Raw genomic sequence first — 17,076 nt, 5'->3', positions numbered from 1 at the left:
TGAATCCAATGCCTGAAATCAGGTTTAGCCATCAGACAGCTAAACATACGTTAGTGAAGACAAAATACACATCTTTGAAGCTGCTAAAACACAATATGATTTGAAACTTAAGAGTCACCAGACTAACTGCAGACTTTGCAAAGCATACGACTTTCCAGCAAGCACTGATCTTGAAATATGCAATTATGTTATGAGATCAATATACTGGAGGCTTATAAAGCAATTCTATGCATCCTATATAAAGATGACATCACTGAACTACCTAGAGAAGGTTCTTAATTTCTGCTGATTCCAATTTTTTTGCTTTGCCCAGCAACCCATATGAACAGCACAATGCATTTCCAAATATTTTGAGGGATAAGCTTACAGCCATGGAACAATGTTAAAAAACGAATCCATATATGGTAATTGAACCCATGGCTACAATTTATCGGTACCATCTCTCTAACTAACCAAACATAAGTGTAGCTAAACTGCATAATTACTAGAGTGGCTATCTCAGTATGACTCAGTATCTGTCAATTCACTAAAAATTCCATTATCTGCGACTCAAGGAAATTAATTCACATAAAACATTTCTTAACTTTAAGAGTAAATTAACTCCAGGATATCACTATCCAGAAAGTAAACTACAGAATATTGTTTTAAGTGGATTTTTATTTTAAATGACAGACCTGGAATTTCAAAAGGACTTTAAATTAGGAGCTGTCCTTTTAATTATATTTATTCCCTAGGGTTGGACTATGACATTAGTAGACTATGAAACCAAGGTTTATAATACGTATATAATAAAAGAGGACACGGGTTTTACTGATGAGGAAAAACTGAAGGCAGCTTGTTCAGGGATACTTGGATACTGACTGTTTTCTCCCTTGGCATTGCCATCACAACAGCAGCTGGTTCCAAAAAGTTCAATGTTTGTAAACATGCAAAATTTCTCCAGAATTCACTCTTTAATTCTTTCATCTTTTATCACTGCTGGCACATCATCAGATCACAAGACAATTACATTATGCGTGCAATTTTTTCCCAAACACCATCCTTCATGTAACCACCAGATGTTTGTTCCTGAACACTTCCGTATTCAGAACTTACCACGATTCTCATCTCTCTACCCTCCATGAAGTCAGAACTCTACTAATGTGTTTCAAGCACTTTACAATCTCACCACATCCAACTATGTTCACTTTTTATACAAATTATAAGCAAAGACTATTTTTCTCAATGTTCTCAAGTAGTTTATATTCATTCCTTGTTTTTAAAAGAAAGTTTGTACAATTATAGATTAACAGGGGGTTGCAGGCACATGACAGAGGTAGAAAAATTCCTTTATTCCTTTATTTAGGGTAGGTCTGCTGGTGACATATTTTTCACCTGAGAATGTCTTGATTTCCTCAATATTCCAGAAGGCTACTTTCAATAAACACAGAGTTCAGGTTGACAGGTCTTTGCCTTCAGCTCTTGAATAACGTCATGCCACTTCCTCTGTCCTCCATCTTTTCTGGGGAGAAGTCCACTGTCATTTGCATTGATTTTCCCTTGTAGGTAAGGTGTTGTTTCTCCCTCTCTGCTTTCAAGATTTGTCTTAAATTTTCAGAAGTTTGACTATACAGTTGACCTTTGAACAACACGGGGGGATTGGGATGCCAACCCCCTGCACAGTCAAAAATCATGTATTGGGTTGGCCAAAAGTTTCCTTCGGTTTTTAAAGTAAAAATAAGACATTTTTCATTTTCGCCAAGAACTTTATTGAGCAACGTATTCACCATTTTGTTCCCCTACTGTCTGCCATTTTTCAGGCAGCTTCATAATTCCATCTTCCCAAAACTTTTAATCTTTTTGAGCAAAGAGCTGTTCCATGTGCCTTTTACAGTCTGCCAGGGAATTGAAAATTGCTCCATTAAGAGAATTTTGTAGACCAAAACAAATGGAAATCTGAAGGTGCAATGTCTGGTGAATACGGAGGATGAATCAGAACTTCCCAGCCAAGCCGTTAACAGTTTTGCCTGGTCATCAAAGAAACATGCAGTCTTGCATTATCCTGATGGAAGATTATGCATTTTCTGTTAACTAATTCCAGATGCTTTTCTTCGAGCACTGCTTTCAGTTGGTCTAAATGGGAGCAGTACTTGTTGGAATCGTTTGGTTTTCTGGAAGAAGTTCATAATAGAGGACTCCCTTCTAATCCCACCACATACACAACATCACCTTCTTTGGATGAAGATTGGCCTTTGGTGTGGTTGGTGGTGGTTCATTTCGCTTGCCCCATGATCTCTTCCATTCCACATTATTGTACAGTATGCACTTTTCATCACCCATCACAATTTGTTTTAAAAACAGAATGTTTTCATTACCTTTAAGTAGAGAATCTCACGCAGAAATACTGTCAAGAAGGCTTTTTTCGCTTAACTTATGTGGAACGCAAACATCAAAGCGATTCACATAACCAACCTGGTGCAAATGATTTTCAACGCCTGATTTGGATATTTTGAGTATGTCGGCTATCTCCCATGTGGTATATCGTTGATTGTTCTCAATTAATGTCTCGACTTGATCGCTATCAACTTCAACTGGGCTACCAGACCCTAGAGCATCGTCCAGCAAGAAATCTCCAGCATGAAACATCGCAAACCACTTTTGACACGTTTGATCGGTCACAGCACCTTCTCCATACACTGTACAAATCTTTGTTTGCATTTTGGTTGGGTTTTTACCTTTCTTGAAATAAAGCCAAAGATGTGGCTTTTTTCTTCCATCTTCAGTATTAAAATGGCTACACAAAAATTCATCAATTTTGATAAGTTTTTTTTTTTTTTTAAATGCACGCTGATGTGACAGCTGTCACAATACAGTCTAACAAAATTGTTTCGAATGAAGTTAAAGACAACTAAGTGCTACTGGAGATATCTTACGGAAAAAACCAAACGAACTTTTTGGCCAACCCAATATAATTTATAGTCAGCCCTCCTTATCCTCATTCACAGATTCAACCAACCTCAGATCATCTAGTACTGTATTTGCTACTGAAAAAAAATCTGTGTATAAGTAGACCTACACAGTTCAACTCTGTGTTGTTTAAGGGTCAACTGTATTGTGTCTTGGTGTGGACTTCTTTGGGTTTACCCTCTTTGAGGTTCTAGAATCCACAGGCTTAGGTCTTTTGCCAAATTTGGAAAGTTTTCAGCCATCATTTTTTCAAATACATTTGTAGTTCCAACCTCTTTCCATGACTCCAATGATGCAAATGTTAGATCTTCTGTTATGGTTCCACAGAACTTTGGGATTCAATCTTTTCTTTAAATTTTTCAGTCTATTTCCTCTCTTAATATCTTCAAGTTCACTGATTCTTTCCTCTGTCCCCTCTATTTTATTGTTGAGCCCATTCATTGAGCTTTCTATTTTGGGTATGGAATTCTTCAGTTCTAAAACTTCCTTTTGGGTTTTCTTTATATATTTCTTTGCTGACACTTTGTATTTTAAAATTTGTTTCATGTGTGAAACAAATACATGTGTGGAGGGGAAGGCGAGACTGTGGCCTTATTACCATTGGGTGATGGTGAAATTCCTAACTCTCTACCTAGGTCTCCTCTGATAGCATCTTATCAGGGAGAGGCAGGGGTACCTCATTACTGGCAGGTGAGAATAGAAGTCCAGGCTGAACCCCAAGTCTTGTTGGCAATATTTTCTAAAGCGGTGTTTGTCTGGATTAAAGTGGTCACTATCTACAAATTTTGTCTTGGTAGACTGCCCTTTTCCTGGTCCTTTGGTTAGAGAGAGCAGGCTTTTACTGCCCAGCCCTCATTTTTCTTCCTGCATCTGTTGGCAATCTTAATTACTCAGCCTAAGATATACAAGGCAAAAAGAAAACCCAAGAAACATCACCTCTGAGTTGTTCCTTAGGTCCCAAGGTCCCTAGCCAGTCTGCCTTCTCTCCATCTTCCAGAGTCACATATAAAACATAAGATGATATCCAGAAATCTTAGCTGTACATAGGATAAGGGAAAAGGGAAAGATCACCTACTCCATCTTTTAAAAGTAGAAATCATCTCTGTACTTTTTTCATTATGAATATTTAGACTCCTTAAAGGCTGGATGTAAGTTCCATCATATAAATTAGACAACCACACATTAAATTTTTTTATTCTTAGCCTATTTGAAATCATTCTTTATTTTTATATTATTCATCATGTAATTAATATTGAGTCTTAGAGAATTATCTGCTTGTATCAAGTACAACTGCTTTATAGCCATAAGTAGATAGAAGACAGGACAATTTAAAGTCCATGGGTACACAACAACTTTGAGTTGTTATGGTATAGCTGAAGGATTCAGAAGGTGATGGATTAGAAATTGTGCTGAATTCCTCTTTCCCTTGGTTAATTACGCCAAGAAGAGGGTGTATGAAAAAAGGAGCTTTGGTAACAGAATCACACGATGGGCAAATACCACTGGAAGAATGTCACTAAGGCTAGACCAATAACGATATATGATGGTGCTCACAAGGTTAAAGAGAGTGGAAAAACAAAGGAATTGATGCTTTTGCCCCTTTAGCGTCAGCCATTAGGGATCCTCCTTTCAGGCCTCAGGCTTTTGTTATCATCATAGCACCTCTTATGCTTTCTTTCATGAGCTTTAATGTCTGTTTCTGCTTATAGCAGTCTCTATATGTCTTTTTTAAAGTGATTTACTAGTGCTTTGATATTATCAGATAATCTAAATTATTAAAGATTTTGGTCTCATTACTGTACATTTGAAACAGTAACTGGCTAGGATCCCAGGGGGTCAACTGAGATAAAGGAAAGTGTTATAGGAATCAGATCCATAGATAAATGAATAGACTTTAAAATTACTTTGTATAAGCACATTCAATGACATGGAAAATTCTGTACAATACTGTACTGAATGAAATGGCAAAAGAAAATAGTATGGTAGGTATTAAATCTTTTTGGCTAAAAATAACTTAGTGCTAACCTTATCCTTCAGAGATTACAGGTAAATTTCAGTTTCTTCATTTTGTTTATAATTTCTAGTTTTCCTAAAATGATCATGTATTTCACACAATAATTTAGTTGCTAAATGGTTAATACTTGAATTAAAGTAGTAGCAGAGGACATGGATGAGAAAGAAAGATTAAAAAAAATTAAGAATAAACTCTAAGACATGGTAACCAAGTACATGAGAGTCAGAGGATGAAAGAAGGAAGTTAAAGGGAACCAGGCTGTTTCTTTCAATTACTGTACTAGGTATAAACTAGTGACAGCAGCCAGAAAAGAGAATGCAAGAAGAAGAATACACTTTAATACTTTCCATGGCATCTCATATAGATAAAATCTAAATGGCAGGACAAAATGAGAAAACTAGATTAAATGCTCAGAGGAAAATTAAAAAATATATATAGCCAGAAGTAAATTTGAAACAAAAATACACCCCCCACTTTTTTTTTTTTTTTAAGAGAACTCTTGACTCATGTCATCTTGTTATCCTAAGTGATTATGTGGAGGCACCTAATGCACACTGTTGCTCAAATTTTGCCCCTAATGTTATTCTCCCCACTGAAAGAAACCAGAATCCCTTGAACTATGTTTAGGAGCCGAAAAAGTGAGTCTAGATGACCTCATTGTTGTTACTATGCCAGGATTCTTTCAGAGGAAAACAGAAAAAATAAATTAAAATTTAAAGGACAAAGAGGCTAGCTTAAACAAAAACTCTTAGAGTCCAAGTTGTGATAATTTGAGCATTTGAAGTATATAGTTATACAAAATGTATTATAGTTATAAAGCATACCAGTTTCCAACATTGTCTATCAGACATGTTGTACATGTTATCTAGTGACCAACTCAAATTATATGAATCCTACACTAGAATTCCAGTTATAAACTATATTATCAATATTAGAGAACAGAAATAGGAAGAACATACTTGGAACATATTTAAAATTGTATATTTAATTATTAGGTCACAAATAAAAGATTAGTGGGAAACAATGATTAGAAGATAATGTGAGAAATAGAAGCTTCTTTTTATAGGGAGACAACTCTACAAAGGCAGATATAAGAGTAGAAAGAATTAAACATGCAATTGATGATGGAATCCAATGTTCAGAATGGATAGACAACAAGAGGCTAGGTTAGTAAATTCAGGGGAAACTAGAAGTCAATCAGACCTACAGGGACTTTCCTGACAAGAAGAAACTATGTTCTCTCCCAAAGCTGAATGAAATAAACACATGAAAATGAAGGAAATTTATAGAGGTTCAGGGAACATGTCCTAGTTAGTTCTATGCTAGGAGAAAGGTCTCAGATATAGTGGGGTGGGGTGGAAAATACACACAGACCAAAAATAAGGTCATGAAAAGGAAAAATCTGACTTAACGTTTTAAAAAATTAACTTCGGCCTGTGAGCTCTAGGTCATATAATCTATCGCTTCTCCCAGTGACTCATTACAAGTGAGTGCAGGAATGTTGTGCAATTACACATCTACATTGTCTCACTTGTTCTTAAAAGCTAAAAGCCAGGTAAGAAAACTCTGGAAACAGCAGAAGCCCAAGCCAGAGAAAGCTGGAAATTTTCTCTCCTGATAGCTGTTTAGATGCCCTGGGTTTAAATCAGTTTGGAAAGACTACTGATGGATTGTTCACGCCCTCCTTACCATTACCTACAAAGGACAGTAGCTGCCCATAGTGGGGAGCAGAACAGGGAGTCAACACGTAGGTTCTCAGTAAGTTTCTTGTTAACTGAATTTCCTTTGTCTACCTCCTTTTGGATTCAGATCATATAATTTATAGAGAAATTAAGACTAATTCATTCACTCATTATTATAATTATGAAAAAAATATTAATGAAGGTACATGGTATTTATTGTGCATTGCAGAGTCATACGTAGAGATTTTGGGGAGAAAATGCAGCATAGGTAATGATAATTTAAAAATCTTTGGTTCTTGATAACTATAGATTGCTTCTATTTAAAACCCAAGTTGACTGAGACCTTCAAGATGACAGAGGAGTAAGACATGGAGATCACCTTCCTCCCCACAAATACATCAGAAATACACCTACATGTGGAACAACTCCTACAGAACACCTACTGAACGCTGGCAGAAGACCTCAGACTTCCCAAAAGGCAAGAAACTCCCCATGTACCTGGGTAGAGCAAAAGAAAAAAGAAAAAACAGAGACAGAAGAATAGGGACGGGACCTGCACCAGTGGGAGGGAGCTGTGAAGGATGAAAGGTTTCCACACACTAGGAAGCCCCTTCGAGGGCGGAGACTGCGGGTGGCGGAGGGGGAAAGCTTCGGAGCCACGGAGGAGAGCGCAGCCACAGGGGTGTGGAGGGCAAAGCGGAGAGATTCCCACACAGAGGCTCGGCGCCGAGCAGCACTCACCAGCCCGAGAGGCTTGTCTACTCACCCGCCGGGGCGGGCGGGGGCTGGGAGCTGAGGCTCGGGCTTCGGAGGTCAGATTCCAGGGAGAGGACTGGGGTTGGCAGCGTGAACACAGCCTGAAGGGGGCTAGTGTGCCACAGCTAGCCAGGAGGGAGTCCGGGAAAAAGTCTGGAGCTGCCCAAGAGGCAAGAGACCATTGTTTCGGGGTGCGCGAGGAAAGGGGATTCAGAGCACTGCCTAAACGAGCTCCGAGGCTATCAGCTCAGACAGCAGAGATGGGCATGAGATGCTAAGGCTGCTGCTGCAGCCACCAAGAAGCCTGTGTGGAAGCACGGGTCACTATCCACACCTCCCCTCCCGGGAGCCTGTGCAGCCCTCCACGCCAGGGTCCCGTGATCCAGGGACAACTTCCCCGGGAGAACACACGGCGCACCTCAGGCTGTGGCAATGTCACGCTGGCCTTTGTGGCCGCAGGCTCACCCCATATCCCATACCCTTCTTTCCCCCTGGCCTGAGTGAGCCAGAGCCCCCTAATCAGCTGCTCCATTAACCCCATCCTGTCTGGGCGGGAACAGATGCCCTCAGGCGACCTACACGCAGAGGTGGGGCCAAATCCAAAGCTGAACCTCAGGAGCTGTGCGAACAAAGAAGAGAAAGGGAAATGTCTCCCAGCAGTCTCAGGAGCAGCGGATTAAATCTCCACAAACAACCTGATGTACCCTGCATCTGTGGAATACCCGAATAGACAACGAATCATCCTCAATGGTGAAAAACTGAAACCATTTCCCCTAAGATCAGGAACAAGACAAGGTTTCCCACTCTCACCACTATTATTCAACATAGTTTTGGAAGTTTTAGCCACAGCAATTAGAGAAGAAAAAGAAATAAAAGGAATCCAAATCAGAAAAGAAGAAGTAAAGCTGTCACTGTTTGCAGATGACATGATACTACACATAGAGAATCCTAAAGATGCTACCAGAAAACTACTAGAGCTAATCAATGAATTTGGTAAAGTAGCAGGATACAAAATTAACGCACAGAAATCTCTTGCATTCCTATACACGAACAATGAAAAACCTGAAAGAGAAATTAAGGAAACACTCCCGTTTACCATTACAACAAAAAGAATAAAATACTTAGGAATAAACCTACCTAAGGAGACAAAGGACCTGTATGCAGAAAAGTATAAGACACTGATGAAAGAAATGAAAGATGATACAAACAGATGGAGAGATATACCATGTTCTTAGATTGGAAGAATCAACATTGTGAAAATGACTATACTACCCAAAGCAATCTACAGATTCAATGCAATCTCTATCAAATTACCAATGGGATTTTTCATGGAAGCAGAACAAAAAATTTCACAATTTGTATGGAATACACAAAAGACCCCGAATAGCCAAAGCAATCTTGAGAAAGAAAAATGGAGCTGGAGGAATCAGGCTCCCAGACTTCAGACTATACTACAAAGCTACAGTAATCAAGACAGTATAGTACTGGCACAAAAACAGAAATATAGATCAATAGAATAGGATAGAAAGCCTAGAGATAAACCCACACACATATGGTCACCTTATCTTTGATAAAGGAGGCAGGAATATACAATGGAGAAAAGACAGACTCTTCAATAAGTGGTGCTGGGAAAACTGGACAACTACATGTAAAAGAATGAAATTAGAACACTCCCTAACACCATACACAAAAATAAACTCAAAATGGATTGAAGACCTCAATGTAAGGCCAGACACTCTAAAACTCTTAGAGGAAAACATAGGCAGAACACTCTATGACATAAATCACAGCAAGATCCTTTTGGACCCACCTCCTAGAGAAATGGAAATAAAAACAAAAATAAACAAATGGGATCTAATGAAATTTAAAAGCCTTTGCACAGCAAAGGAAACCACAAACAAGATGAAAAGACAACCCTCAGAATGGGAGAAAATATTTGCAAATGAAGCAACTGACAAAGGATTAATCTCCAAAATATAGAAGCAGTTCATGCAGCTCAATATCAAAAAAGCAAACAACCCAATTCAAAAATGGGCAGAAGACCTAAATAGTCATTTCTCCAGAGAAGATATACAGATTGCCAACAGACACATGAAAGGATGCTCAACATCACTAATCATTAGAGAAATGCAAATCAAAACTACAATGAGGTATCACCTCACACCAGTCAGAATGGCCATCATCAAAAAATCTACAAACAATAAATGCTGGAGAGGGTGTGGAGAAAAGGGAACACTCTTGCACTGCTGGTGGGAATGTAAATTGATACAGCCACTATGGAGAACAGTATGGAGGTTCCTTAAAAAACCAAAAATAGAGCTACCATACGACCCAGGAATCCCACTACTGGGCATATACCCGGAGAAAACCATAATTCAAAAAGAGTAATGTACCACAATGTTCATTGCAGCTCTATTTACAATAGCCGGGACATGGAAGCAACCTAAGTGTCCATCGACAGATGAATGGATAAGAAGATGTGGCACATATATACAATGGAATATTACTCAGCAATAAAAAGAAATGAAATTGAGTTATTTGTAGTGAGGTGGATGGACCTAGAGACTGTCATACAGAGTGAAAAATGTCAGAAGGAGAAAAACAAATACTGTATGCTAACACATATATATGGAATCTAAAAAAAAAAAAAAAGTGGTTATGAAGAACCTAGGGGCAGGACAGGAATAAAGAGGCAGATGTAGAGAATGGACTTGAGGACACGGGGAGGGGGAAGGGTAAGCTGGGAGGAAGTGAGAGAGTGGCATGGACTTATATATACTACCAAATGTAAAATAGATAGCTAGTGGGAAGCAGCTGCATAGCACAGGGAGATCAGCTTGGTGCTTTGTGACCACCTAGAAGGGTTGGACAGGGAGGGAGGGTGGGAGGGAGATGCAAGAGGGAGGAGATGTGGGGATATATATATACACATATAGCTGATTCACTTTGTTCTAAAGCAGAAACTAACAGACCATTGTAAAGCAATTATATTTCAATAAAGATGTTTAAAAAAACCCCAAAAACCCAAGTTGAACCAGATTATAGAGCCAGATGTACATGTGCATGCACACAGACAAATAAGCATGCCTGCCTTACAAAAGCATTTACTTGTTTAGTATTTCTGCAGCTTACCCCCCAAATTATTTCATCTTAGCTTATCGACAGAAAACAAGTATGCTATGAGACTGGAGATATTAAAAACTTTTATCATCTTCTATCTCCATCAGTATTACGCTCATCTGGGTTTACTTAATAAATGTTGTTTGCCTCCCACGTGGAAAACATTAGGTAGTAAAGAGAAGGTGCAAAGAGGTAGTATCGCAAGCTGATACTGAGCACGAGTTTTGGATTCAGATTGCTTGAATTCACTTCTTGGGTCTGCCACGGTGAACTGAGCTCGTTACCTAACATTTCCAGGCTTTTGTTTCCTTATCCATAAAATGCAGACTATCTTATAAAGTTGCTGTTAAGAGTAACTGAGTTTTGTGTAACCTACTAGACCTTGCTGGGCAGAGAGGTCAAGATCTACTTTTGAAAGTAGCTCAAAATCTAATGGTGGACACGGTATCAGAGTAATGTAGAACTAAGGTCAAATCTTGTGGGAAGTGCCCCAAGATTCCAAATAGAACACAGTTTTAATGGTAATGTTATACTTGTTTATGTTGTTTCAGAGTCATGGATAGGATTGAACATGTGATTTCTCTTTTGTCTTATCACCATCCCCGTAAGAAAGAAACTCAGAAAACTACACCTTTACTTACTGTGTTTAAACTGAACAATATTCCAAGCTGCTGCTTTCTCATTTTGTTCTGTACCTTTTGGTATTTGCAAAACCTATTTTAAATATTTTCTATTATGTAACCAGTGATAAATATATATTTCTAATAGCTATTTTTAAAATATTTGGGGGCATATAAAACGAACTGCTCATTTTACACTAAAATTTTGGAGAATAATGTTTGATTTCTTGCCCATATATATCATATTCCCTGAAAATATAATTTCTCCAACAAAATATAAACTTATTTTTATTTCCCGTTTTTAATTTTATAGCAAATGATACAAACATGAAAACCATAAAGCAAGGCTGATAAAGAGGACAATTATTTTTACATTATAGCTTTCAAGAAATCTAGCTTATATTGACATTAGAACTTTTTTCTTAGACTATCTTTATTTAAGATAATGTTAATTAAAGCATGATAATTTTAGGAAGCATGCACACATATAAATATCTGAATATAAAACAACTTGCTTGCTGGTTTAGACAACATAGCTATCCCCCCCACACACACCCAAATTTCCTTACAAGTCACTAAATTTATTTGGCTAGATGTGGCGGAGTTTCAAAATATGTCAAAACATTCAATAAAGTTCCAAAAACATAGCAGTATGCTATAGCTAGGTGAAAGCTGGTGAAACCAAGCAAACTGTTACCTAGGCAAAGGTAGATTTAGCTTCCAAGGCCTCCGAAACAGTACTAAAAGAAAGCTGAGTAATTTCTCAAATTTAAATTTTTGTTCTCCAGGACCACAAATTTCTCAGAAGTCAATGGACTTCTGGAATTAATATCATGTATTCTAGATATGATATGCCAGTACTAATCTTCAGGAAAACACAGCTTCTGTTAATATACTCTTCAAGCCAAAAAAGTCACAAAAATTAAAACATACTCACCACCTCCACTGATTATATCAGGTTTGGCCTTCATCATTTTGCAAAACTGTCTTCGGCAGTGTTCTATCCACTCACTTTGCTTATCAGACATTTTGAAGCGCAATAAAAGTTTGCCAAGATCACTGTCTAATAAGAAAGATGACGTGTTATGTTAACAAAACATGCTAGATATACTGAAAAATAAGTATTCAACTTAATTATGTAAACAGTTACAAGTTCCAGAAAAAGTATTTGATATGGGTTTCAAAAGAAAACAGACATTTTTCTGTAATTATATCTTATACCGTCAAACTGCTATTACCACATTTATAAAAAGCTCATAAAAATAGACTTATTAAAAGCTCATAAAATGGATTGATTTATAACCATAACTCTTTCTTACACAAACATGACTCATTACTGAGTATTTGATTTAACACATAGTGTGGACCTTAAGATTTCACTGCAGAGACTGACATAAACATTATACTCATTCTTCACGTACATTCAGGCGCAATTTTATTCATTCTTTTTAAAAGCAAAAAGAAAGCATAAGTGTAGAAAAATCTCTAGTTGATTATTTATTTCCTCTTCTTGGGGCGGGGGGGAACTAGGCTGCAAATGAATCATGCTAAAACAGTATCTATGGCTAAAATATAACTTTCCTTCTTTCTTAACAATTTCATGAATACATGGCAATTTTATCTTTTCATTTTCATTTTACTCCCATGAGATTTTTTCTGTCTTCCACTTTAATTGTATTCCCATCAGATTTTGCATTAGAAAACATCTCTAAATATATTGAAGATTTAGGTGTCATTAAAAAAGGATATACAAGTATATAAACATAAAAGCATATATACTATTTTCTCACACATATAGGTAAAAATTCAAAGGGGAGAAAAAGAAGCAAAGATGTTCTCTTGTTTTCTAGAAGAGCATGGGGGGAACAGATAGTTGCATCAACTCATACATTTTACCACTTTCCTTGAAGAAGATTTTGGGAAAAAAGGAACAAGAACTTTTTCAAAGTACAGAGTCAAAGGCCTGATTACTTCTGCCCAAAGAAGTGGTTAGGAACACTACAAAATACAGCCACCTAAGCTCTACTTTGGGCTGATGAATTCCACCAGGAAGGGTATACCAGTAGTCAATCTAACACTAGAGAGGGTTTCAACCAACTCTTTATCCTTTAAAATGAATACAGTTATAATAAAGCAAGTCCTTGTTCTTACAAATTTTAAAAAACTAAACTTTTTACCATACTGAACTATTTTATTTTTCCATCTAATCTTTGTAAAAATACATTCAGTAAACATGTATGGAGTTCCTATGTGGCTATAACAATCTAGACAGACAAGGTCACTTGCCCTCATGAAACTTATATGTCATAAAGCATGTGTGTGTGTGTGTGTGTGTGTCTCTGTGTATGCATATACAATATATACACAGATAGGAGTATAATTGAGCATAATCAAGACATATATAAGAAGTGTATATAACAAAACAAAAAAAGACATACATATCATTCCAATGGTCTAAACTGGTTTTATTTAGTCCTAAAAAAGCAGCTACATATCCTCACACAGTCCTCACAGTCATCATATATAAAATTATATGATTAAGTATATAAATCATAATTTATGTAACTACTTCCGTATTTGACAATTAGGTCCCTAAAAAACCTTCTCATATCAAAGCTACAGACATATTCTTTCATACAATCATCATGAGTATACAAATATACCAAACATATGCACACTCATAAATATACACATAAACCAGAAAGAACTGTTTTGTTGGAAGAATGTATAATTCTGATATTTAGTACTAATCTAATCTATTCTCTTTAAATATCAAGACCAGAATGATTCTGTAATATTCCATAAATGGCCTCAATCAGAAGCAATATCTAGAGAAAAATGAAACTGATTTAGTCAAAGGAGAAAATTATTATTTTTAATAAAGATTCTCAAAACCTTTAAACAAGAAATATCAAAGCTGATAATTTTGTTGAAAATTATATTATTAACAGCAGAGTATTAATGTTAAATGCATCTCAATATAAGTTAGGTAAAAGACAACTGAACAGCATTAAAATGGAATTTTTATAGTTTCCCTTCAGAATATCTACATTACTTATTTCCCAAGAACAAACTATCTAGAACCTATTAAGAATCACTAATGGTTTGTACCTCTTAATCCCCTTCACTGATCTTGCCCCACCCCCCATAGGTGTAAAGTAAGATACAGGATATAATTACAGCACAGAGAATGTAGCCAATATCTTATAAAAACTTTATATGGAGCATAATCTATAAAAATACTGAATCACTATGTTCTACACCTGAAACTAATATAATACTGTTAAGAGTCAGTTATACTTCTATAAAAAATCACTAGGGGCACATGACTGGAAAGACAAATGCAGTTTGTTTTTCATCTTTGTTTCCTTCTGTGTCATTCTTTCTATCCATGTGTAAGCCTGTCTTTTATAACCACCACCATCTCCTTCAGACAGAGAATGTCCATACAGCTCTTCTGTAAATTACCTGCTTTTTAAAAATCCTGTTATCTTTTCCCTCTTCCCTCCTGCTCTACAGCCTCATCTTGCTCTCCTATCTCTCTCCTTTCACATTTGCTATTCTATTTTGCTTTTTCATCTCATTCTAAGGAAAAGAGCACAGGCACTAGACTGTAAACAATTCTGAAGCAGCAAACGTGGTATGCATCTGAATCTACCAACTGGTAGAAAGGCTAAAGGGCCCAATTTAGTACCTGGAAATTTGATTTGAGGCAATAAACAAATGCTGAGCTGGAGACAGAGTGCCTGCAAGACTCCTAGAGAGACAACTTTGTATGCTCATAACCTCTGGTTATCATTTCCCCCAGCTCTCAGTGGAAGTGTGAGCTCTTCAATATGCAACCTCACAGCTAAAAATATTTAGTGATTTGATATGTTTATTGAAAATTTATATCTGTGATGTTACCAAGTTTGAGGGAAACAGTTCCTTTATTCCCCCCTCTAAATTTGGAACCAAAAGAAAAGTAGACAGGAGTAGATAAATGGAGTTCAAAATATCAGTGCTAGTACTATAACAGCTAAATTAGGCACCATAACTTGGATCTCCTGCCACATAGACTTACAAGTAACTCCCCTGCACTGAATATATTCAATCACAGACAATGACAGACAACCAAAGGCCTCTCCTGACTGCTCTTGTTAGGAAAGGTATGAGTATAATCTAAAGATAGGCTAACTTAAAAAAACTTTTTAAAAACAAAAAAAATAAAAAGTTAGGCTAACTTGGAAATACAGCCTTTAAGTAGGCTAATCTAAGATTTTCCATTCCTTCTCCAAAATTCACCTACCAAACATTTTTCTTTCCTAACTTTGTACAGAATAAGTGAGGAAGTCCAGAGAGAGGCCAATAATCTTACTCCAGCAAAAGCCCTTGGGCATGGAGAATGAGGCAAGGGGAAATGGAATCAAAGGAATGGTACCATAGGAATACAGTAACTCTGAATCAGTGATTTGGGGAGTAGAACAAGCATGAACGATACACAGAATTTAATGTTTGCCAAAATTTCTATGTTTATAATCACACAAAAAAATTAAAAACCAGAGTCCTGCTTCTGGTCATGATGGAGGAACTGGAAACAGACTTGCCTTCCTGCCATAAACAACTTGAAAAATGGGTAAAATATATCAAAACACTGTTTTCAGACACTGACCAATAGGCAATACAGGACCATCATGTCTGAGAAAAGGGAAACTAATGAGGTAACTTTTACAATTGGGCCCTGTGTTTTTTCTTGAATCACTTTCAAGATCACTGTGCAGGAAGGGGGATGCCCTGGAGGTCTGGCTGAGTTAAAGAGACAGAAGTCAAATTGCAGAGAGACTGAGGAGACTAAAATCTGTGGATCACAGTACTGAAGAGGATGAACAAAGAAAGAACTCCAGAAATCTGTATAAGTCTTTGTCAAGTTGGTTGCAAAGAATCAGCTGTGCAGTTGAAGAGTGAAGCTCCACAGACTGGGTAAAGAACAGCTGAGAGCTGTAAAATGAACAATTCCCAGAGTATACATAGGGTTAGAAGATGTCCAAGTTCCAAACAGAGTGTGAAGAGTCCTCCTTAATTACCAGTGTTCCACAGACCAGAAGAGTCACACCTTAGTAACAGAGTTAAATTAGCCATAAACACAACTTTGCACCTACCCTAACAAAAAAATGAAAGCCCTGAATGACCAAACTGATCCATGAGTAACTTGACTGCATGCCCAAAAATGTCCATTACTCTTTAAAGACAGCAAAATCTAGAACTCAACTATGTAAAATTAATAATGTTGAATATTCAATTAAAAATCACTAACATGAGAAAGGGTAAAAAAAACTGACTCATAACCAGTAGTTAAATCAGTTAATATAAAGACTCAGAAAGGACTGAGGTGATACAATTAGCAGTCAAAAATTTTAAAGCAGTTGTTTTTAAGGATTTTAAGAAAATACAAACAAAAAGTGATGTTTAACCAAATTGTAGTTATCTACACTGGAAACCTACTTAGTAAAATGATACAACCAAGTGGTACATGTAACAAACTAGATGAATCTCAAAACCATTATGCTTAAAGAAAGCAAGCACAAATGAAGTATCTTATGTGATTCTATTTGTATGAAGTGCTAGAATGGAAAAACGAATCTATAGCTATAGTTCTCAAATGGACTAAGTTTTGCTCCCCATATTTCAGTACTGTCTATAGGTACTTCTGGCTGTCACAGCTGGGAGGGGTGGGTGCAAAGAGAGAGTTCTATGGGCATCTAGTGAGCAGAGACCAGGATGCTACTAAAAATCCTACAATGCACAGGACAGCTCCCTCTGGCAACAAGCAATTAAGCACGCACTTACTACCACTGAGTAAAATGGAAAAAAGGAAAATCATCAAGTTTCATGTTTACAAAATTCAATTAGAGTCAATATTTCATACCTAAACTCTGCAATTCTTTGTTATGGTAAGCAC

At 37.0% G+C, this 17,076-nt stretch overlaps 1 protein-coding gene across 1 annotated transcript in view; it reads right to left on the bottom strand.

The window, feature by feature from the left end:
- Positions 1-17,076, bottom strand: part of TBC1D32 (TBC1 domain family member 32) — a 186,016-nt gene that overhangs the window by 45,451 nt on the left and 123,489 nt on the right. The window contains exon 27 of the mRNA XM_061206963.1: positions 12,076-12,201. Coding sequence (XP_061062946.1) covers positions 12,076-12,201 — 126 coding nt within the window. The remainder of the gene's footprint in view (positions 1-12,075; positions 12,202-17,076) is intronic.

Source organism: Eubalaena glacialis, chromosome 12, assembly GCF_028564815.1.
Source record: "Eubalaena glacialis isolate mEubGla1 chromosome 12, mEubGla1.1.hap2.+ XY, whole genome shotgun sequence".
Classification (NCBI taxonomy): domain Eukaryota; kingdom Metazoa; phylum Chordata; class Mammalia; order Artiodactyla; family Balaenidae; genus Eubalaena; species Eubalaena glacialis.
This window is presented reverse-complemented; position numbering and strand designations above follow the sequence as displayed.